The sequence below is a fragment of the Elgaria multicarinata genome, chromosome 8 (genome assembly GCF_023053635.1).
Source record: "Elgaria multicarinata webbii isolate HBS135686 ecotype San Diego chromosome 8, rElgMul1.1.pri, whole genome shotgun sequence".
In the NCBI taxonomy this organism is placed as follows: domain Eukaryota; kingdom Metazoa; phylum Chordata; class Lepidosauria; order Squamata; family Anguidae; genus Elgaria; species Elgaria multicarinata.
Genome location: NC_086178.1, coordinates 48,117,833 through 48,144,097, shown reverse-complemented (window position 1 = coordinate 48,144,097; position 26,265 = coordinate 48,117,833). Strand labels below are relative to the sequence as shown.

Below are 26,265 nucleotides of genomic sequence, written 5' to 3'. Positions count from 1 at the left end.
CCTGGAGGTAGGCATATGTTATCAGAGAATTATGTCAATATGATTGTGTTCACTCAGTTCATTTTAAATAGGTGCTATCTGAATATAAAAAATTAAAACTTGCAGCATTGTATTAATAAAATGCTTCCTTTGATACACAAATAGTACTAACTTATTTGATGGATGAATGATTGAAAAGCAACCATTCTGACAGCAGATGGCATATGACTCATTCTTGTTGGAGTGTTTGTGGACTAAAGCACCACTGTTAACAGTAGTTACTATGTCAAAATTTGTGGGGGCTGGGAAATAGGAGATATGCATTCAAGCAGTGAAAGTGTGAGCACATTCTAGGTTTAGAAAATGGTTAAAAACAACAACATGGGCATGTCAAAGTAGAATGAGTGTGTGGGTGAGGGATAGTGCCATGTGACAGTGATGTCATATACATTGTCCAATATGCTTGCTAGGTTATCATCTGAGTAATACCCATCAGTCATCTAGGTAGGGAAGTTGCTCTGCATGATAAGAGCAGCAGAAGCAGGATACTTGATTCTTGCCCATCTTGGCTATTGGCAACTGGCTGGGGGCGAGAATAATGCCTCTTAGCCACCTTGAAAGTGTCAGTTGTCAATGGCTCCTTAAGTAGTCCTCTTTAGACCCAGTTTCTAATCTCCCTTTTGGGGGCAAGATCTTGGAGAAAGTGGTGGCAGCACAACTCCAGGCACATTTGGATGACGCAGATTATCAATTTCAATCTGGGTTTGGTTCCAAAATATCCTTGGTCATCCTGATGGATGACCTCTGTCAGGAGAGAGATGGAGTGCAACCCTGTGGATTCTCCTAGATCTTTCAGCAGCTTTTGATATGATTGACCATAGTATCTTGCTGGAGCAATCTGCAGATTTCAGAAGAGAGGGTGGTGGTGGTGATATCTGTATGAAGCTGCTGGGTGAGGTCATCAGGAAATTTGGAGTGAGGTGGCATCAGTATGCTAGTTACACCCTGCTCTATTTCTCCTTGTACCTGAAGCAGGAGAGGCCATGCAAGTTCTGGACTGGTATCTGGGCTTGGTAAGGGCCAATAAACAAGTTAAATCCTGACAAGATGGAGGCCCTGTGGATACTTAGTTCTCTTGCCTGAGAATTGGGCATGCAGCCTGTTCTAGATAGGGTTGCACTTCTCTTGAATAAGCAGGTACTTAGCTCGGGGTTGTTCTGGATGCAGCTGTGTCACTGGAGGCTGAGGAAGTATCGGTAGCTCAGAATGCCTTTTATCAGCTTCAGCTGGTTTACAAGCTACAACTGTTCTGGATAGATATAGAGTGGTCCATGCTCTGGTAATCTTCCAGTTGAACTGCTGAAATGTGTTGTTCATGGGACTGTCCTTGAGCATGACCCAGAAGCTTAAAGTATGCCAGAATATTAACAGATGCAATCAGATGGGCTCATACTATATTCATCCCAAGGGACCTGCATTTGTTGCCAGGCCTAATTCAAGGTGCTGGTGCTTTCCTAAACAGTTTGGAACCCAAATATCTGAAGGAACATTTCTACCTATACCAGCCTCCTCATGTCTTAAGACTGCATGGGAGGCTCTTCTCAAGGCGCCTTCTACTCACTTCTGTAACAACTATAGAAAAACCACTTCTGTTGGAGCACTTTGTCTGTTATACAGCTTTCCATAGAGGTTTAACCTTGCCATCATTTCGGCACTGGGTCAAAACTTTTCACTTCAGCCATTTTAAGCTGGTCAGACTCTCTTCTGTTTTTAAATTGCCTTTAACTGCTGTTTTATTGTATTTTAATTGGGTTTTATTACATTTTGTAGTTGTATGACCATCTTTTTATTATATTGATTGTTTGTAACTATACTTGTGGCTCTCAGTTCTGCTTAGAAATAGGAATAAAGGCCCTGTCCAGAAGTCTATGGCTCTTTGGTCAGCACCAATCTGAGGCAAACATAACATGCCTCAAGCCTGTCTTATAAACATCTAAAAATCTGTGCTGGTGTGCTACCAGGGTCAAAATTGCACCCATTTTAAAGAGGAGCAAATTTATCCTAGTCAATGGGCCGTGCTCCAAAAATATGTGAGAATGGCATGTTGCAAACAAATACAGCCCAGTGAGAAGCCTATCACGCTTCATGTGCTCAGTCATCCTGGTTCAGAATTTAAGCGGCTTGATCATATTTTCCATGGTCCCTTAAGCATGCAAATTTGCTGATGAGTTTTTAAAATAGTCACCATGATGAACACAGAAAACACAAGAAATGCTGATTCAAGGGAGGCATGAGTGTGGCTGCCAGATGCACAATTCTTGTGCAACTCTTACAAGATGTACTTTTTGAAGTGGGCGATCTAAAGGAGAAGTAATGCATACCCACTCTCTGCAGACCAATTGCACAATAATTGTATCTTTATCTTGTATTAGGATGTGAGAAGTAATATGTATTTCTAACACAGAGTGCTGAAATGGTAGGATTGCAGAAAAATATGTTGAAAGCTGGGTGACAACTTTATTAGAGGGTGGCCCAAGAGCTGGAAGTGTATTTTGCTGCATAGCTTAATCCACTCAAATGGTTTTAGCTGCTATTAAAAATTCTCAGAATAGCTACTAGCAAAGGGCATTACATATAAAACCCAAAGGAAAATTGGCTATTAAAGAGTAGAATGTATCTCTCAAAACATTTGAAAACAAAATTCTTTTCCTTCTGCGTGGAACTGTAAGCAACATATTTATCATACTTTGATTGAAAGTTGAAGAGAAGATAGAAGAGTTTGGAGGGCTAAAGGTGGCTACTGGCCACAAGTAATGTGAAGCACCTTGACACCCATAAAATGCCTTTCTGGAGGTACTGGTTCCCCTCCATTCAGTACTGGTTAGACCTCATCATGAGTATTGTTTCACATTCTGGGCACCACACTTCAAGAAGGATGCAGACAAGCTGGAGCGTGTTCAGCGGAGGGCAATGAGGATGATCAGGGGTCTGGAAACAAAGCCCTATGAGGAGAGACTAAAAGAACTGGGCATGTTTAGCCTTGAGAAGAGAAGACTGAGGGGAGACATGATTACACTCTTCAAATACTTGAAAGATTGTCACAATGAGGAGGGCCAGGATCAATTCTTGATCCTCCCAGAATGCAGGACATGGAATAATGAGCTCAAGTTACAGGAAGCCAGATTCTGGCTGGACATCAGAAAAAACTTCCTGACTGTTAAAGCGGTACGACAATGGAACCAATTACCTAGAGAGGTCGTGGGCTGTCCCACACTAGAGGCCTTCAAGAGACAGCTGGACAGCCATCTGTCAGTATGCTTTAAGGTGGATTCCTGCATGGAGCAGGGGGTTGGCCTCAATGGCCTCATAGGCCCCTTTCAACTCTATTATTCTATGGTCCTATGACACTCCACTTCTCCAAACTGGATTATACTGTCGATATCACAAACTCACCCAAATGACATAATCCCAGCAGGCGTATTGGACAATGCATGAGACGTTACTGACACATGTGGCACTAATCTCACCCCTACTCACACCCACTCATGCCAGTTTGGAATGCCCCTCTGGGTTTGTTTGTTTGTTTGTTTGTTTTTGCCACTTCTTTCTCTTGGAGGCTGTGATCATTCTTCCACTGCTTAACTCAGGGACGGGAAAGGTGTGGTCCTCCAGATGTTGGTGGAGTACAACTCCCATCAGCCCTCACCACCAGCTATGCTGCGTAGGGCTGAAGGGAATTGTGTTTCACCAACATCTGGAGGACCACATGTTCTCTCACCCCTGACTTAAATACATGTTCCCTACTTCTGTACAAATATGTGTTTGTGTTTCTTTGTATGTGTTTTTTTTTACACACACATGCGTGTGCTCAGTCTTTTCCCTGAGTAACACTATTCCCACTATTCCTATTTCACCAAAGCTAACTTCTCCCCCTTCTAGAACTTGGAGATGGGGAATATGTGGCTGGTGCTTAGAGTAGGGCATTGTAACCCCCCCACCCCCCCCCCAAGGAAAAGATAATTATCTAGAAAGGCCAAAGAAGAGACCTGCAGTGCATTCATGTCCTCTAGATGGACGATGCAGCAATTTTCCTAGCAAGAGCTCCTATGATGCACCATCTCAGTTTATCTCCTAAAATTTAAACACATGTGCTGGGTTATTGAACTCTTGTTCTGCTTGCTGCCCGAAGCAGCCCCTTCTGCCGCTGGGGCCAGCACTTGCTGCGTGAGTCCTTGCCATCTATTTCCCCTCCAATGATAGCTGAAGCTTCATCCTGCTCCATGGTTAGGCTAGTGATTCACCTATTTTACAGACCTAGTAAATGGCTTCCCCCCCTTCCCCCCTCTAACCTTTTACATTAAATTTGTTCTGTAAGTTGTTCACACAAATGACGTCCGGGTGTGACTGCAACAAATAAAAGAATATCTTTGCTGGGTTGTCCTTGATAGTTCAGGCAAGTTCATGATACCCCCTAGTGACTGATCTGAGATCCTCAGCAATTACAAATTGTTAGGGTGGTTTTATAAGTTGTGCTGGCTCCTAATGATGACACACTGGCATGTGCTCTGCTGCTTGTTAGCCCTGGTGAGCGATGTAGGAGCGCAGCACCATATATGATGTGCTTGAAACCTGAAAGGGGAAAAGACAAGCCCTTCCCTCATCCCTGGGAAGGAAAACTCGAGCCTGTTGCAGTACAGATTTGTTTTTATGGCTGCAGCTGATCCAAGCAGGCAGCCTTGGCAGATGTGATATGGCTGGAACACAAAATGGTTGCAACATTTCTGTAGCGAAGCCAAAAAAACCCAACCTTCTCCTTCTCAGAGTAATTGGACTATGGTGCAGTTCAGCTGAGAGCATTTTTCTTGGTGCCTGTCTTCCATAGGTCAATTGACTCCAAGAATGGTTGGGATATATATAACAATACAAAAAGCTGCTGGTAAAATATGGTGCACTGACAGTGGTGCGTTAATTATTCTTTTCTTTTTTTAATGTGCCCTGCTATTTATTGGGGGCTTTGCTATGAGGACTTCCTACACATGTCTTCCTTGGCATTCTGGGTTGCAAGGCATCCACATGGAGGCTTCCCATGCACTTAGTTCAGTGAGTATGACCCTGTTCAGATGACACGCTAAGCCACAGTGGTTAAGTATTTTGAGCTAAACATTATGGCTTAGCATGTCATGTGAACCATTCCTAACCATGGTGGCTACCTAACCATGGTTAAAAATGTTCACTAACCATTTGCTGCAAAAGGGTTAACAGTCTAACCATGGCTTAGCATGTCATCTAAACAGGCCCTATGTATTTACCCATAACACACATCAACCACAGTTATCTGAAGCTGAGCTGTTCTGACTGCAGATTGCACAGACTACAATGGCACACCATAGGCATACATGAGTCTAGACCAGGAATGCAGAACTTCTTCAGCCTGAGGCCCAAATTCCATTTCAGAGAAGCTTTCGGGATCTGCATTCCAGGAAGTGGGGGAGCAAAAGGGGCAGTGGCAGAAATACCAAAAAAATGCCAGCATATTTTAGCCTGAAGTGCCTACTGCCAGTAACTAAGCCTTAGAAGATGCATTTTGGCCTTTTAGAATGGGAAAAAACTTCACAAACCCCTGGAAAACACTGAATGACTGGTGGTCGGGGAGGGGGGCAGGAGGTGTGGCCATCTGGGCCCTTCAAGAAGGCTGGATTTGGCCCCTGGGTCTGAAGTACTGCACCCCTGGTCCAGACTGTAGTGTGGAGGTCATGTGTAGTGGCAGCCAAATTCCTCCCACCTCCAGTCAGAATTGGGTCAGCAATTATGAGCATCCTCCATGCACGCTAAATTGTTTTATTTTGAAATTTCTAAATTGGACTAGGGTGACCATATGAAAAGGAGGACAGGGCTCCTGTATCTTTAACAGTTGTATTGAAAAGGGAATTTCAGCAGGTGTAAATTTTATATATGGAGAACCTGGTGAAATTTCTTCTTCACAACAGTTAAAACTGCAGGTGCCCTGCCCTCTTTTAAATCTGGTCACTCTAGTATAGCTCCTGCAGCTTTTAACTGTTGTGATGAAGAGGGAATTTCACCAGGTTCCCCATATATACAAATGACATCTGCTGAAATTCCCTTTTCAATACAACTGTTAAAGATACAGGAGCCCTGTCCTCCTTTTCATATGGTCACCCTAAATAATTGGAATATATATATAGGATCATGCAGGCTTCCTTCCTGAAACACAGCAAGTGCATTTTCACACTTGGCCATTGCATTGTGAAGCAAGGCAGCATCGGCAGTGGCTGGCTGTGCCTTGGTGGCCAATCGTCTGCCAGATGGGTGGCGTGTTTATGTCCTCCACTGAATTCAAGGTGATTATTTGAGCAGGCGCACCAACGAAGCATGGTGGGTGTTCTGGGAAAACAGGCAATTCACTTTCATTGTTGCCTCAGAGGAAGGGGGTGTGGAAGTAGGGAGGGAAATTTCTTCCAGTTATCCTTCCAGCCCTATTTTATAAGCAGTGATGCTCTTTGCTGCCATAAAGTTGCTCAGCTGTAGACTACTAAACATACTACTATAGCGTAGCGGTAGCCAGCCTTGGCATTTAGGAAAAGTACTCTGAGCACCATGATACATGAGCTGCTGGGGGGGGGGGGTTAGTGGCGGACTGGGTCTAAAAATATTGGTTGCCAGGAGACAAAGGGGGCTCACCCACAACTATAAGGCTATGATTTAATTATATATATTTAATTATATATAATTATATTTATTTAAGAAATAAATAAAAAAAAATAAAAAAATACATAAGTGGAAAAAAGGTACAATTAAAATTTTGGCAAAATAAATGTATATTTTTTAGTAATTACAGTGTACATATATTGTACATATTACTGGCAGTGTACAGTAATTACTAAATGTAAATAGTTTGCTTCTACTTAACATTTTACACATTAGCATGTAGTTCAAAAGCATATTTCATGCAGTCCACTATATTAAGAGCAATCGTTTGAATTCACTAGATGATTGTGCGAATCTGTCAATAATTGCTTCTGCATCCAATGCATCAAACAATTCCTTTTCAATGGATAGCAACATGTATGATTCCAACTTCTCCTCAGACAGCGAATTTCTTAGCCTTGTCTTTATGATCTTTAGCTTTGAAAATGTCCTCTCACATTGGACTTGAGTAACTGATAGTGTGTGGATGACTTTATAAAGTTCATAAAGGTTATCATATCCCTTGTCATGAAGTCTGTTGGATGCCAGAATTTTTAGTACACACGATGCGCAAGTGCTACAAATTTTACACTTGTTGCAACTGGAATCCATATTCTCACCATCATTAAGCAATAGCTTTAATACATCAAAGTTCAAAGCAAAAGAAAGCAATTCCAATATTACTTGATCTTTGCTGATTTGTGGAGACAGCTTAATAATACCGTCCAATGCTTCATCTTCAAGGCCCTTCTCTGCAATAGTTTTAAACTTTGCTGGATCCAAGCAGGATAAATTTGTATATAACTTTTTGTGTTGTACAAAGCATGAATCTAGTGACTGGACAATGCAGTCCATTATTAGGTTAAACGCATTTACTCGAAAATCAGCTAGAGAATCTGAGGAATTTCCTTCATCATCTATAACCTCATCTGCCATTCTTTTCTTCTTCCTCTGCCTCTTAACTGGCAATGCTGTTTCCAAAGAGTCAATTTCCAATGTTTGATTTTCATCCATATTCAACTGTGAAATCTTGTCATTACATTTATTTACAAATTCCAATGCCTTGCTGTGAACGTTATCAAATGTTCTTGTCTGTTCCTTCAACTTTGTTGCAGCTGAATCTACTAAACTCCATGCAGTAAACATATCTAAACCACTGGTCTGTAAATAACTTGATAACAGGGCTGTAGTTTCAAATACACACAAGTAAATGCTGTCAATATTGTTTCAAACTTTAGAAGACTTTGAAGTAAAATATTTGCTTCTTGTCTTGTTTTTGCATCAAACTTGTCTGAATCTTGTATTATTGAGAAGCACGTCAATAGATTTACAAAAGTACTGACAGCGGCATCAAAACATCCAAATATAGTTGTTGCTGCATTGGATTTTCCAGACCATCTTGTCTCACCAATTAGCTTTAATTGTTTCATTTTTTCTTGTCCTAGATGTTTTCCAACAACTTCTATCCATTCAGCCATTCTCTTGTATGATGTTTTCACAAAAGTTGCTAAATTCTGGAGCAAATTGAAAAAAGAAAATGCAGGCACACAACATTTTGTTGTTTCAGTTATCACCAAATTCAAGACATGGGCATTGGGCATAGCACCATACATGAACATGTTGATCAGCCACATCAGTAATTTTACTTTGTAAACCATTATACTGGCCATGGTAGCTTACAGTTCCATCTGTACTATCAGATAAACATTTTTTGGGATCAATTTTAAGATGCTGTAATGTTTCAGTCAATAGATCAAAAAGTCCCTGTCCGGTACCATCATTACTTAGTACAACTGAAAGTAGTTGCTCACAGATAACACCTTTAAGCACATACCGAATAATAATGCTAAACTGATTGATGGATGAATTATCTTGTGTTGAATCAACTTGAATAGAATAATATTTTGCTTGAGAAACTTCATGACTAATTCTTTCTTGTATCATATTCTTCATAATTTGGATTAACATGTTAGTAGTTGTTTTACTCAGGTATGTAACAAGTCCACCACGGCCTTTACTTTGAGCCTTTCCTTGTTCTAATCTTTGGATTCTTTTTGTAGACTTGTTTTGTACTGCAGAAATGTCAGCTGCCATAATGGGGTCATATTTTGCCATCAACTGCACTGTAGCTAAAAAATTGCCATGATTCAGAAACTCATTATCCAGAGTGTAGGCCGATTCATTTCTGTGACCTCAAAAGGAAGTGCTTGCTTGCCTAACATCTTTATGATGTCTATAATCCTCATGACAATACTCCTCTGCTTCAACACCTCTTTCTTTTTAATTAGTGAAGATGCAAAAAAATTATCTAAGGTGCCATCATTAACCACACTGATAAATTGCTGAACATTTCTGACATGTGTTGTGGTCGAGTCATTTATGCCTGAAGGTATATCTGATTCCCTGTAACTAGATGAAGCTATGTGTTCAGATGTTGCAACTACAGGTAGTACAGATACCAGAACATTGAAGCCAGAAGAAGTACTGGGCCTGGGTTGGTGAGTAAAGGATGCTATTGTATTTGTCTCTACATTCAAAGTGGCTATTTCCTGTTCTTGTAACTCACAAGTCATTGCATCAACACCATGAGTATTGTTTCTTGCTTCTTGATTATTTGTTGCTGAACTGTACATTGATGTGGATGGTAGTTGTGGTATTATAAAATCTGTAATAGACCTGCATCGCTTGGCTGATTCCTGCCTTTCTGCTTCTTGTCGCTCTTTGCGTTTCAGTGATCCAGATTTATGCTTTTTCTTTTCCATGTTAGTAGGGGAAATATTTTAACTGTAGAGTAAATAAAGGTACCATTAATTATTGAACTTGCATTATGCGTATATATTATTATTTGAGACTGCAGCTTACATAAAACTAATACCTAGTAGTTTTATACTAATTTTATACAATGAAAGAATCATAGAATCATAGAATAGCAGAGTTGGATGGGGCCTACAAGGCCATCGAGTCCAAATACATTATTTAAATTCATTATATTTAATACATTATATTTAAATTAAAGGGCATAGGGCCACAGTATATAAAAATATTAATTAAATACATACCTTTTATAAAACACATAAAGCTACTAAAAGGTCATTAACATTTTTAACATATTGTCTAATGTTTAAGGGGGCCCACTTGCCATCGGGCAAGCTGATACCCTGGCCAGTCTGCCACTGGGGTGGGGGGGTGGGGGTAGGGCTTGAGGACAAATCACAAAAATGTGTGTGTGTGTTTGTACCCTATGTGTATGTTACTCACTCACACACACACACCCTCTCTGGGCCTTTTCTCTTTTTCTTTTTCCTTCACTCTCTCCCCCTCCCCCTTCTCTATCTCTGGATCCCCTCCCCTTCCGTCTCTCCCTCTTTTGCCTTTCCTTTCCTTCTATCTGTGGCTCCTCCCTCCCCGCCCTGCTCTCTTTCATCTTTCTTTTCTTCTCACTTTCCCTTTCCCACTTTGTATACAGGAGATGTGTAAGAGGCTTGGGACTTATAAGAGCACAGATGTAAGTCTGCAAGCTTTCATATGCTATGGAAACGAAGTGGGATAATTCGAGGGAAAACCAGGAGAAATGTGTAGGTGTGATGGAGCTCTAAAAGGGCATTTCTCCAGGTGCTGCATGCATACAAATGACACCTGCTGAAATTCCCTTTTCTATACAGGAGCCCTGTCCTCCTTTTCATACGGTGACCTAGCTTTAAGCAAAGATTTGCTGGTATTTTCTCTATTTTTGGCTCAACCCGCTTTTGCCCTGGCCCCGCCCATCACTACAATGCCACTCCCTGAGAACTTCTCCAAAAACAGAATTCATCCCTCAGCCTGAAAGAAGCTCAAAGCCCCTGGGCTAGAGCCGACTTCATCATGAAAGCCTAGGCCACAATAAAGCTGATAGCCTTGTACTGTTAGTTTTTATATCGTTGTTTTTATGTTTCTGATGGTTTTGAAATTTCGTATACTTTTAATGTTTACCATTTTTAACTGTTGTAAACCGCCCAGAGAGCTTCAGCTGTGGGGCGGTATATAAATGTAATAAATAAATAAATAAATAAATAAATAAATTAAGGTGCCACCAGGCTCTTTGATGTTTCTGCTGCCACTGAGTGCCGTATCTACCCCTCCAGACTTACCATAGTACGGCTTTTTTGTTTGAACATGCAGTCTGTTGCAAGCTTGCTCCATGTGCATCCGCTGCCCATAAGCCCAGTTCCTCCTCAAGAAAGCAGCTTTTTTCTTGAATTACTCATTTCCTTCTATGGCTGATTTTTCCCACATAAAGCTGACTTACTGGAGTTGCCCATCATGGGGAGATGGCACATGTGATTGACACGTAAAGAGATCTGACCATCTAGGGACAAAATACGTGGAGGGGAACATGGATTTTGACACGGCCAGAAGACTATAAATAGTCATTGACACTCCCTGACTTGTCTAATGAAACATCTTCTGTGTGGGCTGTTGCGACACCGGCATAGTATTTGGTGGCAACAGTGCCTTGTAACTGAGTGCAAGGTAGCATCACTGCTCCTTTCATCTGCATCACTGCATTATATTTGCCAAAGGTAAGCGGACAAGCTGGGGTGGTGGTGGAATTAATTACCTGAGATCCATCTGATGGTGGGCTGACAGGAAGTCAAGGAATCACAACCATAGGAAGCTGAAACTGGAGGTGTGCTTTGTTATTTCTCTGAGGAATTTGCAGTTGTAGCTCAGTTGTTGTTCATGAGCCAAGGCTCTTTCTCCAATATTGCACTTTGATCAGGGGAATATTTTATTTTCCCATCACTCAAACTGTCACTGGGAACATACCGCTTCCATCCATGCATGCCAGCATCCTGAAAAGCTGCACCTGAAGGTTGGGCAACCCTCCAAAAACAGAATTAGATATGGTAGTGTGACCATATGGCTCCTGTATCTTTAACAGATGTATAGAAAAGGGAATTTCAGCAAGTGTTATTTCTATGCATGCAGGACCTGGTGAAATTCCCTCTTCATCACAATAGTTAAAGCTGCAGGAGCCCTGCCCTCTTTTGTATCTGGTCACTCTAGTATAGCTCCTGCAGCTTTTAACTGTTGTGATGAAGAGGGAGTTTTACCAGGTCCTGCATGCATATGACTGACACCTGCTGAAATTCCCTTTTCTATACAACTGCTAAAGATACAGGAGCCCTGTCTTCCTTTTCATATTGTCACCCTTGGATATGGCACAGAGGGCTGCAGTAGGTAGAGGCATTGTTGAACATTGCTGCCCGATTTGCACAAGAGGAAACAATTTCTGCTAAGGTAAAGCCACCATTGGATACAAATCAATGAATCTACACTCAGTGTAGTAGGCTGCATACTGATCAATTAGAGTGCAATCCTAGGGATTAGACAAAAAAAAAGTCCTACAACATTCAGCATTCCCCAGCCAGCCAAATAGCTATGACCTTTCTATTTTGCCAAATGTTTAGTATGGGTTCAAGTTCTGTTCCTCTATTTTTATATTGAATTGTTTTATTCTACTCTTGGTTTAATGTGTAGATTTTATTTTAGCCATCTATAAAGTTTTTACAGTAATTAGTGTATTGTAACTTGAACTTTAGTTTGTTTTTATGTGTATATTTTTAAAGCCCATTTGAATTAATTTGTTTAAGAAAAGCAGGGTCTACATTTAAATAGACAGATAAATAAATACAATAAACATATCTCCTTCTCCCTGGTGCTATTTTAAGGCATTTTGAAAGTTTGAAAAAGGTATTTAGAGACTGAGCACTTTACACCTGCAGGAATATTCTCTGTCTGCAGCAATGACCTGCTATGCTCCATCCATAACACAGAGACAGGTTTTTGAGCTATTGATAAGAGCATAGCATTAAAGCAAAAAAGAATAAGGAATAAAGAAATGTTGGGAAAGGCCCATTAAACCATTTAAACTGAACATTTTCAATAGTTTGTGAGGGACAGCGCAAAATCTTCTGGATGCAATTCCCCCCACAATAGTCTATGAGCAGTTTATCGCAGAGTTTGATCTGGAAGGGCCATTTGCCCTCCGACACTTTGTATTCTGGTGCTTTGCATGCCACCAGGATCTAGTCAATGCTGCTGCTGGCAAATGTGAGGGAACAGCTCACTCCCTAGTCACATACTCACAAACACTCACAAGACCCTGGAATGGCAAAGGTAGAGTTCACTTCTCAGAAGAGACGCATCAACTATATTTCACACATTTATTTTCATCCCATTTATTAAATTTCTATATTGCCAAAGCTCTCGGGTGGGTCAGGGTTACAAAGATTAAAAACCTTAAAAAATACAATGTTGTGCATAATATAAAAACAGTTTAGCCACAGACATGTAAACAGGGCACACACACACACACACACACCAAAACAATATCACATGACCTGATTTTTTTTTTAAAAAAAAAAAACTCTCCTCAAATGTTGTCAAATGCCTGGGAGCAGAAGAAGGTCTTAACCTGGTGCCGAAAAAAGTTGCAGACCAATCCACCTGGAGTTGCAGTCCCGATATTCTTTACAGTAATTCATGACAGTAGTAGGAGAAGGCAATCACAATCTCCCTCCTGCCAGGGAGAAGAATAACAAGGAAGAGGGCCTCTAAAGAGGTGGCAGGAAGAGAACATTGCAGAAACACTCTCTGCATCTCTCTGGGAGCAAGTGGGCTGTCTGAGGCAGATCTTGGCTTAAAGAAGACAAGTGGGACATGCAACAAAATGTTGTGGCATAGAGTGTTCCTGTTCAGGATGCTCTATTCCATTTCCGCTCACCCCCCTACTACCCATTTTTCTGTTGTTTTTCCCCCAACAGTCAGTCAACGTACTCAGTCCTCACTGAGCTGTTTTTGAGGTCCTTGCCCAATCTTTACATTTTTTTTCTCCACATGATTTTTGTTTATTTCTACAAACCTATGGGTGATGCCATTTTAGACTACTTAAGCAACAGCACTCACTAGCTGAACATCAGAAATAGAGGAGATGATACTCTATATTTTTTGCCAATGGGGTATGACAAAATGCTCCATGAAAGCCTTCCTGGTCTGTTTTTAACAGTTCTCCTGTGCCAATCTCTGACTTGTATCTCTGACTAATCTGCATACTACTCGTTAACACAGCCATGTGGCATCTTCTGTACAATGTTACAACAGAACTGTCTGGAACTTTAAATTAGGAGGTTTTATATCTTCTGGATTCTCTGAGTGTGAGATACTTGAAAGTATCTAGTTAAAGAAACATCAGGTGGATCTCCCTATTCTTATTGTAATAAGATTTGGGGAGAAGGGTAATCTGGATGATCTCCCAAGGATCGCCCCAACCCTTTGAATCTGCGGTTGCAAAAAGAGACTTTTAGAATGGGTCAAACTGATTGGTCAAGTTCAGCCTCTAGACCTCTGAATGGGAGGCCTTCCCACGCGCACTCCCACCTGACACCTCCAAGGAAAGTGCTAATTGAATCTGGGGTGAGAGCAAGAGAAGCAAGCTAAAGGTGCAAGACTATGCACGTTTAGAAACTCCTACAACTCCATTTTCCCGCATCCAACAGTGAAGAGATTTCTTAAAGGGGTCAAGAGCCTGGCCATGGTACTGAGCTGGAGTATCTCGGTTGTCTTAAGGGCTCTTTTGTCCAAGCCTTTTGAAGGATGTTGGTCTCAAGACTGAGGGAATAAGCGGGAACCTGCTAGGGACATGTACACTGGGACGATGGGGGAAGAGTTCCCGCCCAAACTCCTCAGCTATAGAAGTTTCCCCAATTGAGGCTCTGCACAGGCACAGAGCCCATATGTGTGAAAGCACAGGTGACAGCTTGAAGAACTACAGTAAGAGGCAGCAACCTGTCTTTTATCTTCTGAATTTAAACAGGCCGTCCATTTAGTCAGACACATACTGTGCCCCTTTCTTCAACTCCTTTTTCCCTTCACCTTTGTAGGGTTCTGGGCTTGCAATGTGTGTGGGGACCTGTGCTCGAGTCCTGGGTCCATGTCTCCTTACCTTGGGCCTGCTTTCCATCCTTGCCAACATTCTCCTACTCTTCCCCAGTTGGGAATGGCGCTACCTCCACATGGGCCTAATCACTAAGAAGGCGATGCAAATGCCGGGAGTCTGGGGTGGAGGACTGTTGGTAAGTGGATATTTCTCCAATGTAAAGCATTCTCCTTGCCAAATATGGAGCAGGAAACTTTGTCTGGTGCTTTTAAACCAATCAGTGCTTTGGAATGAGACCTGCTTGCCCAGGTGAAATGATTGCTGCTAAAGGCAATCATAGAGTTGGAAGGTACCTCAAAAGCCATTTAGTTCAACCTCCTTCCTATGCAGGAAATCCACTGCTGCTGCATCTGTGATTGGTGGCCATCCAGATTCTGCTTAAAATCACCTACTGAGGCAGTCTGCTACTGTCAAATGGCTCATAAAGATGTGGTTTCTTCCTAATGTTTATATGAAATCCTCTTTTTGGTAATTTTAAAGTTGCTTCTTCAGGTCCCTGCTCTCTGGGTATAACTTCTACCCACTCCCCCCAAACCCCAACATCTTGGACTCTATAATAGTCTTAAGGCGCAATCCTACACATGTTTTGATGGAAAAGGTCCTACAATCCCCAGCATTCTGGCTGTGGAATACTGGGAATTATAGGACATTTACTCAGTCTGAACATGTGTAGAATTGCACCCTTAGAAACATTCTGCCATAATTCATAAACTCTGGGGAATGCTATATTAGGAATAGATATTTCTCATTGATACAAGAGTTGATGCTTGATAATGCCCCCCCACAAAGGAGCCCCACCCACCCCAAGAGCAGTGACAGCTCAATGATGTGATGCAGCCACAGTTCAGAGACATTGTACTTTATGATTCTTGATTTTAATGTATTCTAATCATGACATATCTTCATTCCACAAAACACACAGCTACTGCCTACATAGGTGTGCACAAGCGGTGTGCCAGGTGTGCCAAGGCATACCCTAATGTCTCAAAGAATAAGCACTGAATTGAGGGGGGCATTGAGTAGGGATCCAGAGGGGTGGGAACGTCCCTCTGGTTTCCCTCCAGCTGCTCCGTCATCATGCCAAAGAACCACTGCCTTCAAGAAAGCACCATTGCGCCCAGCAGCAGGAGCAAAAAGGAATCGCTCTGCTGGGAGCCATGCTTCAAAGAGTCCAGGAGGAGGCCCCCTGAAGGCTAATATCACCTCATAAGCCCCTCCTCCAGCCAGTACCATCACAAAGCTCCACCAATGCTGGAGCTTGAGAAGCATCTCCTTATTCCACCCACATCTGGACCCGATCTACACCAAGCAGGATATAACACTTTAAAAACGTTATGAAAACAGTATACGTAATGTGTCCTGGGCCTGAATAGTTGTCATAACCATTATAAACTGTTATAAGCAGTAGTGTAGATCCTGCCTTGCAACGGCCCTCCCGTGGTCAGGCAAGCTGAACACAGAGTAGGGCATCAGCATCTACAGTGTTTAATAAATAAGTGAATAAAAATAATGTCCTTTATGACTGAGTATTCAATAAAATATTTGCCTTTAAATATTTAAAGGCGAATGTTTTATTGAATACCCTGGATTGACACCCTAATGAAATGTGCTGCACATGCCTATGCTGCCTACTACAACATCACACTTTACACCAGGCAAGGGGAGCCTTTGGACCAGAAACAGACCGCAGGGTTTCCCCCTGTCCTGCCGACCAAGCTTCTAACACAGGCCGCGCCCCTTTCCCCTGCACCAGTGCTGAGAGAGGGGAAAGATCAGAGACAACCCTTCCCCCCACCCCCTCTCAGCACTTGGGCTGTGGAAAGGGCTTTATCTTTGACCTGCTGCTCTGAGCGAAATGGTTCCCCACCGCCCCTGCTCTACACCACAGGCTAGGAATAAGCCCTTATTGAGAAAGGACAATGGATCTAGCAAACATGATTGCCCTTTGAACAAGAGAAATAGAAAAGTAAAATGCAGAATATCCCGCTTCTAATACTTTCTAAGATTAACATTTGCATTACACACAGGCTCATAGGATCTACATCAGAGGTATTCTGCCTTGGATCCCCAAACCTAAACCCTTGCAATCTCCCCTGTAGGATTTAGGATTCCTCCCTGCATTTTCATTTTTTTAATCATTATTATAGAGCTGCCAGATTGGCTCTACAGTTAAGATCAGTGTCTTTTTTTTCAGCTTTCTGTCTTTACAAGGAGGCCCTGCAATAAAATGTTACAGTGTGGAGTCAGTCAGTCAGCCCCATTTTTGTTTCTCCCCCTCCAACAGTCAGTTGGCATCCACCGAGCATGCTTAGGGGCTCCATCACACATAATTTCCCCCACTGCTTTGTCTCCACTTTTTTTATATACCTCCAATGCTCTTTCGCTTGTTTGCTCTTCCAATCAACTCCACTCCACTCCAACCCGCCCCTTCTCTTTCTCCCTCTCCCTCCAGTTCATTGGTTGCTCCTTCCCTCCCTTTAACAAGACTGGTCCTGTCAGGATGCAAGGTTGGGGTTTTATATTGAGGCTTGATGCTGGCTGCTGGGAGAGATTGCTTTTCCCTGCCAGGACTTAATGTAATCCATTCAAGCCCACAGCAAGGCTCCCGTCACAGCACACGCCCCCAAGAAAGGAAAACGCACTTAGGGAAAATAATCCAGACTTTAGGTGGTCTAGGAAAAGATGGAAAAGGCTTGGGAAGAGGTGGGGTGTCAGCAGGACAGGCACGGCGTCATGTGAGTACTGTGCTGCAAATCCGCACACCAGGCATGGTGAGAGTGCATTAAATTGCTGGTGAGATGGAGCTCTAGTTGTCCTTGAGCTGTTTTTGTACTCCCCCTTGTATTTTTTTCCTATATAATTTTATTTTTTTTGGCAGGGGCGGGACTTCTGCAAATCTCATGATTTCCCAAGTCTACCAAGACCTCTGTCTTGTTTGTGGCTGTTTTGGCTAAATTATCAATGACACTCACACCTGGAGGGGATCCGCACGTCGTGCCCAGAGCGCTTCTATGCGACCCCAGTGCACCCCGAAAAAGATAGTCTAACTTGCCTATAAAAGAAACGAGGAAGAAGCCTCCTTGCCGGCGCCGGTGCCGCCGGTGCCACCCGCCTCCCTCCTCGCCGACCGGCGAGGACAGCTCAGCGGAAGAAAGCGGAGTGGAGAGCGGAGAAGCTCTCCACCCCGCCTTCTTTCGCCGAGCTCTCCTGGCCGGCCGGCGAGGAGGGAGGTGGGTGGCGCCGGCGGCACCGGCAAGGAGGCTTCTTCCTCGTTTCTTTTACAGGCAAGTTAGACTATCTTTTTCGGGGTGCACTGGGGTCGCATAGAAGCGCTCTGGGTACGACGTGCGGATCCCCCCCTGAACATCGGAAATAGAGGGAATGAAAAAGTGTGAAGCTTCTGTTCATAGCAAAATCAAAACAATTTGTCCAATTAGTAGGAAATTTGGCATGTAGAATTTAGCTTGTGAGGGGGATAAACTGACCAAATTTCCACAAAATGTCAAAACAATTGGCTGAGTTATAGCAGTTTCAAATTTTTGCCTTGAAGGGCAGGGATCCCATGTTTGCAATTGTTTTTGTGCCCATCCACAACATACCTTAGATTTCTCCTTTTGTCAGTTTGGATTATGTGATTTCAAAGTTCCCATTTTAAAATCAGTCATCAAACTAAGGGCAAGTATTGCAACTCATGTCTATTCAGCAGATTGAAACGTACCTGATGGAACCTGTTTCCCAAAGAAAAAATGGCCATCGTTGGAGTGATCAGACTGCAGCAGTGTGTATTGGTGTGTGGCGTGTTGCTGCATGCATTTGTGTGTAGCATGCTGATGTGCCTCTTGATGCGTATTGTGTGTGTTCGCATGTGAAGTACTGCTACATGTTGTTGAATATGTTTACAGGCAAAATGTTGCTCATCTGTTTGTGCATGATGTGTTGCCATGTATGTTTGCATATGATGTGTTTCTATACATGTCTGTGTGCCTCATGATCTCCCCCGTGTTTCCCTGTGCATGCTTCTGCGTGTGGCTTGCATGCAATGTGAAGTGTGTGCTTGCGGGTGATGTGCTCCTGTCTGTGTCCTGAATTTGCAGGTGATATGCTAATGTGCAAGTTTGCATGCGACATGCTGTTACTTTAATTGTGTAAGTGTGTGTGTGTGTGTGTGTGTGTGTGTGTGTGTGTGTGTGTGAGAGAGAGAGAGAGAGAGAGAGAGAGAGAGAGAGAGAGAGAGAGAGAGAGAGAGAGAGAGAGATTCCCAGAAGCCCATGGGTCCTGGGTGACCTGCTAACCACAGCAATAAGCCATCCTTGCCAGGTTCAGACAACCATACTAGCAAGGGTTATTATGTAAATCCTCTCAGTATGTGACCAGCACATGCAGCAAGGGAAACAAGTCACCATGGCTTATTTCCTCCTCCATAAAAGTACAAACCCGATCAGAGAGAAGCTACCATGACTTCTTTTGATTTGCAGTGACTGGTTGGCTCACTTCCTCTAGTGATCTGATATTTCTGTTGTGTTAATTTGATTTGCATTCTGTACTATCAGTGAAATGACATTTCAAGGTTGTTGTAAAAGACTGTCTCACCCCACACCCCCAGAGTTAAACAACAACGGACTGCGTTGTATGCTAGGACAAGGGCCCAAGCATGAGGGGAGGATTGGACTTTACAGCTGACTAGTAAGAAATAATGGTTGGCTTCCAAGCTCTGGCACAATTTCTTGTCCCCTGAGGTATGGGATGGAGTCGTGGTATGTATGTGGGAGGAGGTCCATGTTACAAATTTGTACTGAGTCTCCATAACTAACACTAAGGCCTTACGTAGTATACTTTTTTGAAATTTAAAGAGTAATAAATACAGAGATAACACGGGATAATAATAGAAATGCACTCTCTTACAAGGCTGACAATATGTATAAATTGCTTAAAGTGTCGTATAAATGCTAAGTAGTATAGGGCCACGGTGAAGTTAAATCCATTGTCCTCTCCCTACCTGAGGGGGTTCATGTTATTATGAATTTCTGGTGTTTGTTTTGGTTTTAAAGAAACAAGGACTTTCTAGAATCCAAGACCTTTAAGGGAAGAGATAAGATGTTTCCAAAATCATTCATGTACCAAAAAGCAATTCTAAGTTAAGGTGCCTGCCTCTTTCATTTGCCATGGAAGCAGTAGATATATCCCATGGCCCCATATATTGAACTCTCTTACAACTCTATGCAGATGGATAGAGGCTTTTATCACACCATTGGCAGGATCTACAATACTGCTTTATAGTGGTACTGAAGTGCACTGACAGCTGTTGGGGCCCATGACACACCTACACCAAGCAGGATATAACACCATGAAAGCGGTATGAAAGCAGTATATGGCATGTGCACTTCAATTCTGACAGTTGTCAGTGCACTTCAATTCCCCTATAAAGTAGAAGTGTAGATCCTGCCTCCATGTACCGCTTTCATACCACTTTCATAGTGCTATACCCTGCTTGGTGTAGACCTGTCCATTGTCTTGCCTCATCCAAAGAATGTTATGGGAGATCCAAAGTCTTTCATTTGTAACCCACCTATGTTTTCCCATTGCTTCTTCCATCTTTTTTCTTACCACGGGAAATCCATTAAGAAAGAAAAGATGGAAGAGGTGCACAGTGCTTTCTGATGGTTAGAGCCAAAACAATGAGTGTGCACCTGGGCATTTAAACTAGGAGTTGTAGTTTAAGGGAGAGAGAAATTTGTGCTTCATTGTGTGACATATTCTCTCAAGACCTACAAGTCCTGAATACCTTGTTCATAAATGTGAGGCAGGGAAAGCTGGTGGAAGGGACAAACACCATAACAATCAGGGACATTGATCTCATGGACAGTGGGATCCAGTAGAATTCACAGACCCACGCATTAAAGAGAAACGTCTCAGGATGCTGAAACAAGGATTTTATTTGTTAAAAAGTCCAACGCATTTTGGCCTATTTGTATTTTAAGGCCTTCTTCAAGGGGTTATAAAAACATATGCCAAAATTCTTATAATAAATATATCTTACTAAAATTCACTGCCTTTTTAATAAATAAAATCTTTGTTTTAGTATCCTGAGACATTTCTCTTTTATTCATGGATGCTTTGCTTTTGCACCTTTACAGTTTACAGGCCCAAAATGTATGTGAATAAATATCTAGCTCGCACATGTATACACACACACACATAGACATGCATCCACTGCCATGTCTGGTTATAGATACAAAACATGAGAATGCATGTGTGGGTTGTGATCATGTTATGTGTATGGGAAGGGACTTGTCACCTCAAATGCAATTTCTGGGGTGAGGGGGAATTGTAAATTACAAAATACAGTGTTTTTGCCACCTCAGAAGTGTAGTGTTCCCAAAATAGTAGCGATAACTGAACGGAAGACATGGAGAATTGAGAATGTATGTGCTTCCTATGCACAGTTAATTGACTTTGCCATGAGTCCCTTAGTGAGAAAAGATTGCTTTACTGAATGTCCTTGAAAAACAAACAGAACCAAGACAGAAGGACTCATCTTGACCTCTGACTGTGGCACACTGGACAAAACTGTTCATTCTGAACCACTTCTCTCTTACAGGTCTTTCCCGCTGCAGTTCAGATCACAGGTGTTGGGTGGAGATGGAGTTGTTCCAACACCTCTGGAACTTGCCGCAAGGTAAGGTGGTGGGTGGCTCAATCCATTGATGGCTGTAGCTGTAATGGCAGGGTTGAACAGCTAGATTCTTGAAGAATGTCCCATTCTATGCCATGAACAGTTCAGCAGTTCTATAACAGACCAAAGTGCCAGCTTGAGTTCCGGAGAGAGGAAACATTCTAAATTGAGTAGTGCAGCTGAAGAGGCCTCACATACCTGGAATTAATTATGTGTCTCTCTCTTGCCTACAGATGTTTGTCTCCATTTTATTATCAGGACTGGCCTTACTGGGATCAGCTGCTTGCTTTATTTTGTCTGGGGTAGGCTTGACAGAGGGACCCCTCTGTCTCTACGTTTTCACCAACGGCAGGAGGAAGATGCAGCTGTGGGATTATCCATTCCTTAATCTTGATAATGGGGACATGAACAACAGGTAAAGGGACTTGAGGTTCATGGGGCTGCTTATGACAGAGCCAAACTCATTTGCTCTGATCCTCCAACAGGAAGGAGCTTCAACATATTATAAGAGCTGGAACTTTTTGCTTAAGTGATGAAGACATGAGAATGGCCTTTCGGTAAATTTATTTAATTTATATCCCATCCTTCCACCATTTTCATGGCAGTGAAAATGAGCTGCAAATGGTGACATATAGTTGCTTCTGAAGACAGAACGATGATAAAAGATGTTGCTGTTTCAAATGATTTCCCTGTTACACTGATTTCCCCATTAGAAATGGGCCGTGCAGCTCAGGAAACTGTATATCAGTGTAACTCAGTTGTGGAAGGCCAGAGGACCAGATTGGTACCCCAGGCAGGCTGGAAATGGCCTTTGGGCCTGAGCTTGACACCCCTGTTCTGAAAGTAAAAGCAATTGAAGAAAAACAGTACAAAAATTGTATACTTAATAATCCAGTTAATCTAGCAGCTTTATCTAATACTTTGAACCTTTCTACACAAGGCATTTATTGTGCCCTTGTGCTTCCTCACTCACAGTACTTTGTGGGTGCTTCACATGACCTCCTCCTCCTCCAGTGCCTCTCCCGTTCTTTGCAACCATTTTAGCTAGTTTTTTCTAACAAGGAAAGTCTGGTATTTCTGTGAACCGCAACATGAAACCCTAGTGTATTTGTGCAATTCTGCTTTACCACAGCAACACCTAGTGGTTGTGTAATGGAACATAAAGAAAGGCAGAGAAAGAAAACTCCTGGAAAAAAACATGTAAAGCAACTGATCTTAATCCCACAAAGAATCCAGAAATAGAACCCTTGGTAAAGTGGCAGGCTAAAAGCCTCATGTAGCAAAGCCCTTTAAAAGCATATAAAAAGAGCATCTCCCTATTGAGCAAGCTGCTCCTCCCCCTCCTGTCTGATATCTCCTCCGTGCAACTGTCTCATTCAAAATCTGTTTCTCTAAGGACTCCTCGGAATTACTTGTATGATCCTTCCCTTTGGACCTCAGTTTGTATCGAGCCACATAATGTTGTCAGCTGGAATGTCTACTTCTTCTCTGCCCTCCTTCTCATCAGTGTGGTTGAGATGGTCCTGGCTGCTCTCCAGATCATCAATGGCTTTTTTGGATGTGTCTGTGGCTTATGTGAAAAGAAGTAGGTAGCATGCATTCGGAAGCATTGTAAACCTTATTTTCCATTATTGCCCATCCTCAAGTCTATCAGATGAAAGGTCCCACGTTCTCCAGTCTCCATTTATATGCCATCTTTTTTTCCTCTTGCAAGGAATCCAAGGCAGTTTACATGGTCTTCCTCCTCTCCATTTTTATCCTCACGAGAATCTTGTGAGGTAGGCTGAGAGTCAATGAATGACCCAAACTCATCCAGTGAACTTCATGGTTGAGTGGGGAGTAGATACAACCAACCAACAAACAAACAAGGACCATGAAAAGTGACTTGCAGAGCTGTTATAATTGTTTATTCATATGATGCTAGGTATAACTAATGCTGAATGTTCATACAATTATTGCTAGATACTTATGTCATGTATATGAATACAAAATATACAGAATACCTAATACATCATTAGTTCCAGTTAATTTTTTCTAAATGGGCTATGGCACTGTGATGGTGCTATGTGAAAGGTAATAACACTGGTATTAGAACCTAGATCTTCCGAGTCCCAGTCCAACACCCCGACATCTAACTCCAGTGGCTATATACCCCAAAGATATAATTACAGAACTACATCACACCAGCGATTTAATGCACACTCGCCATGCCTGGTATGTGGTTTTGCAGCCCAGTACTCACATGATGTTGTCCTTGTCTTGTGCTCATCTGTCCTCTTCCCCTCCATGTTTCATTTCTTTTTGGAGCAGGGAAAGTTTGTTCTTTTCCCCTCCATGCGAAACAAATGCGCTCCTCCCTCCTGTGTATTGCTGTCCTTGCATTCTATCTGACCATCCCATTCTTTGTTGGGGGCGTGTGTGTCTAAGGGTGGTCTCACTAATAAAAGGAGGGTGGGGCGATTTTCTGCTTAACTGTGAAATGGGAGGGAGAGAGATCCCATTTAACTCTGTGTTCTTACTCTTGAGTAGGCTTGACCAGGGGTACGTTTTCACCTTAAAAGAAATGCGGAACATGCACCTTCCTTGCCTGTAGCGCCTTCAATTTTAAAGATAAAGAGATCAAAATTGGCACAGTGATAGATCTTTAGTAGAGCTTTCAGCATGCCAAGTTTGAATCAGAGTGGTTCATTCCTTGATTTTTAAGGAATTTATTACATTCCCCCCCCCAACCCCTTTTCCTGATAGTCCACCAATGCAAAAGTCCACCTGTTTGCATTTGTGGAGGATCTATTTTCCTTTACTTTGATCATGCAAAGTTGTGCATCTCCAAGTTCATAAAATAAGAGATCTGCTGTTCCCTTACTCAATAGTAAATCCCATTGATTTCAACTGCATTAACATCCAAGTCATACTAAAATCCCATGCATGCTTACCTTTGAGTAAACCCCATTGAACAGAGAGAGACTTACTTCTGAGTAAACACATATAGAAACTGACTTTTAATTGTGTGGTCACTCAGAAGCTGCTTTTTTAAAAGTCTAAAACAGCAGACAAGAAAGAAGTGCTCTGCAACCCTATGCTTACTTCTGAGGTCTTACTTCTGTTTACTCCTTTCTTTGTTCCCTTAATGGATTTTCTGCCATAAGAGAAAAGGCAGAAGTGGTGGGGAAATACAGGAGGGCTATGAGTGGCGCATAGACACCCCTCCCTCCAACACAATTCTGTGAATGAAACACGGTGAGAGCATGATAAAGGTCGATTCTGGAAGCACCCTCAGACCCCAACCTAAGCTGGTGCAAGAAATAAACCCATTTGACTTATTTTCTATATGCCCTGTTCTTTGAGACAAGCATGACAACCCCTGTTAATGAAATCTTTGTGAGATTGCAAAGGTATGAGCTAATCTGTGCCTGAAATCATTGGCTTCTGTTGTTCCAGGCTCAATGCATAGCTGAGTCCTCTGTTGTCTGTGAAGAACAGTGCGGCTGCTTGCCAGATGGGAATAATCAGCCATCACCCACCCATCAGTGGAAGGTATGGATCACTCTCTTCCTTGGGAATCTGTCAGCCCTCCCAGGGAATATGGAACCACGGCCACTGCGCCACGGAGTTAAGAAGTTGATGAGGTTACTGATCAAGAAGCACTCATTATGAGTAATGTTGTAATGTTTGTTTGTTTGTTTATAATTCCTTAGCCCACAACGGGACATTTGAAAGAGTACTGTGAATCTCTGAATTCTGATTTAGCAGCCCTACACATTCCCTTACTTCAGTGATATTTCATGTGTTTAGAATGCTCTTCCATAAGCAAAAAACATAGGCTTTTTAAAAATATATAGTACAACAATACTGACAACTCCTTTCCAGCCAACTACAATATTTTGTGATGCAGCTGATGACAATGTATGCTTTTGAGAGGCAGCAGGACAACTGTGTTTGCAGTCCTGTGTTTTGTATCTTCTTTTACAACAGTAACATCAGGAGATTCAAGGCTACCTTATGGTTTTCGAGAGAGAATAATTTTGAGTGGCATGAGTGCTATTTCTTCTCCCATAACTTTGAAAGCATGTCAGAAGGTGTTTGCCTATCCACTTTGTTTTTTGTGGATTGCTACTAGGAATGTGGATCTTATTAATGGAAAATACATGTGCCAAAATATCAAATAAAGTTATTTATTTTTCTAAACATCTTATCGAAACAATAATCTCAGCCATTGATATTTACAGTATGTTCTTAAGCTATCAGATACTTCTGCATTACCTGTTTTCTCCAGGATTCATTTCCAGTATTTCTCCTGCTCTTATTCCTGAGAAGTAAGGCAGCATTCATCCTGAACCAAGTGGAGACTGGTGACTCTGATTTCAGTGGGGCTGTGAATCCACTCCAGGTTTCAGGCAGAACCAGCCAGAACTCTAAAGAAACTATCCAAGGTTCTGAACCCAAGTCCAAAATAGTTTCAGTACCCCAGACAGCTCCTCTGGCTGGTTCTGCCTGAAAGCTGGAATGGATTCACAGCCTCACCAAAATCATAGCCACTACCTGAACCATTGATTTCCCATGATTCCCCCATTGTCATCCATTCCCCCTTGCTCCCAAGTGTTGATTCTTCATGATTTTTAATATTTCTACCTCAATTTTTAACACAGTCCTTACAGGTGTGAACTGACTGTAGCACTATTGTCTCACAATGAGTAGGGGAGGGCTGCAGAACATTTTTGGTAACTATATAATACCACATCTCACGCATTCTCAAACCCCAGCACCTCTACCTATTCCTGCCACCACTATTATTATTACCCGCAAAATATTGGTAAAACTAACAAAGCCCCTTTTTCAGCAAGACTGGGGAAGCCTAGTGAAACTGACAAGCTTCCCCGTCTTTTTTTTTTTTTTTTTTTTAAAAAAGCCTTGCTGTAGAAATGGGGAGGAA

The 26,265-nt window shown here is 42.3% G+C and overlaps 1 protein-coding gene across 1 annotated transcript; it reads left to right on the top strand.

Annotated features, from left to right (window-relative positions):
• The first annotated feature begins 11,130 nt into the window (after nt 1–11,130).
• Nucleotides 11,131–24,966, top strand: TM4SF19 (transmembrane 4 L six family member 19). The gene is made up of 6 exons (XM_063131526.1): nt 11,131–11,243; nt 14,607–14,798; nt 21,261–21,338; nt 21,569–21,750; nt 22,732–22,920; nt 24,774–24,966. The coding sequence occupies exons 2-6, from the start codon at nt 14,622–14,624 to the stop codon at nt 24,784–24,786; spliced, it is 639 nt and encodes a 212-aa protein (XP_062987596.1). The 5' UTR covers nt 11,131–11,243; nt 14,607–14,621; the 3' UTR covers nt 24,787–24,966.
• The last annotated feature ends 1,299 nt before the right edge of the window (nt 24,967–26,265 follow it).

What these genes read in the sequence shown, in the direction of transcription:
- TM4SF19 (XM_063131526.1), top strand. Translation starts at nt 14,622, where the DNA reads ATGTGTGTGGGGACCTGTGCTCGAGTCCTGGGTCCATGTCTCCTTACC. An exon ending in TCTGGGGTGGAGGACTGTTG is followed by an intron (nt 14,799 to 21,260) that starts GTAAGTGGATAT and finishes TCTCTCTTACAG; the next exon opens with GTCTTTCCCGCTGCAGTTCA. An exon ending in CCTCTGGAACTTGCCGCAAG is followed by an intron (nt 21,339 to 21,568) that starts GTAAGGTGGTGG and finishes TCTTGCCTACAG; the next exon opens with ATGTTTGTCTCCATTTTATT.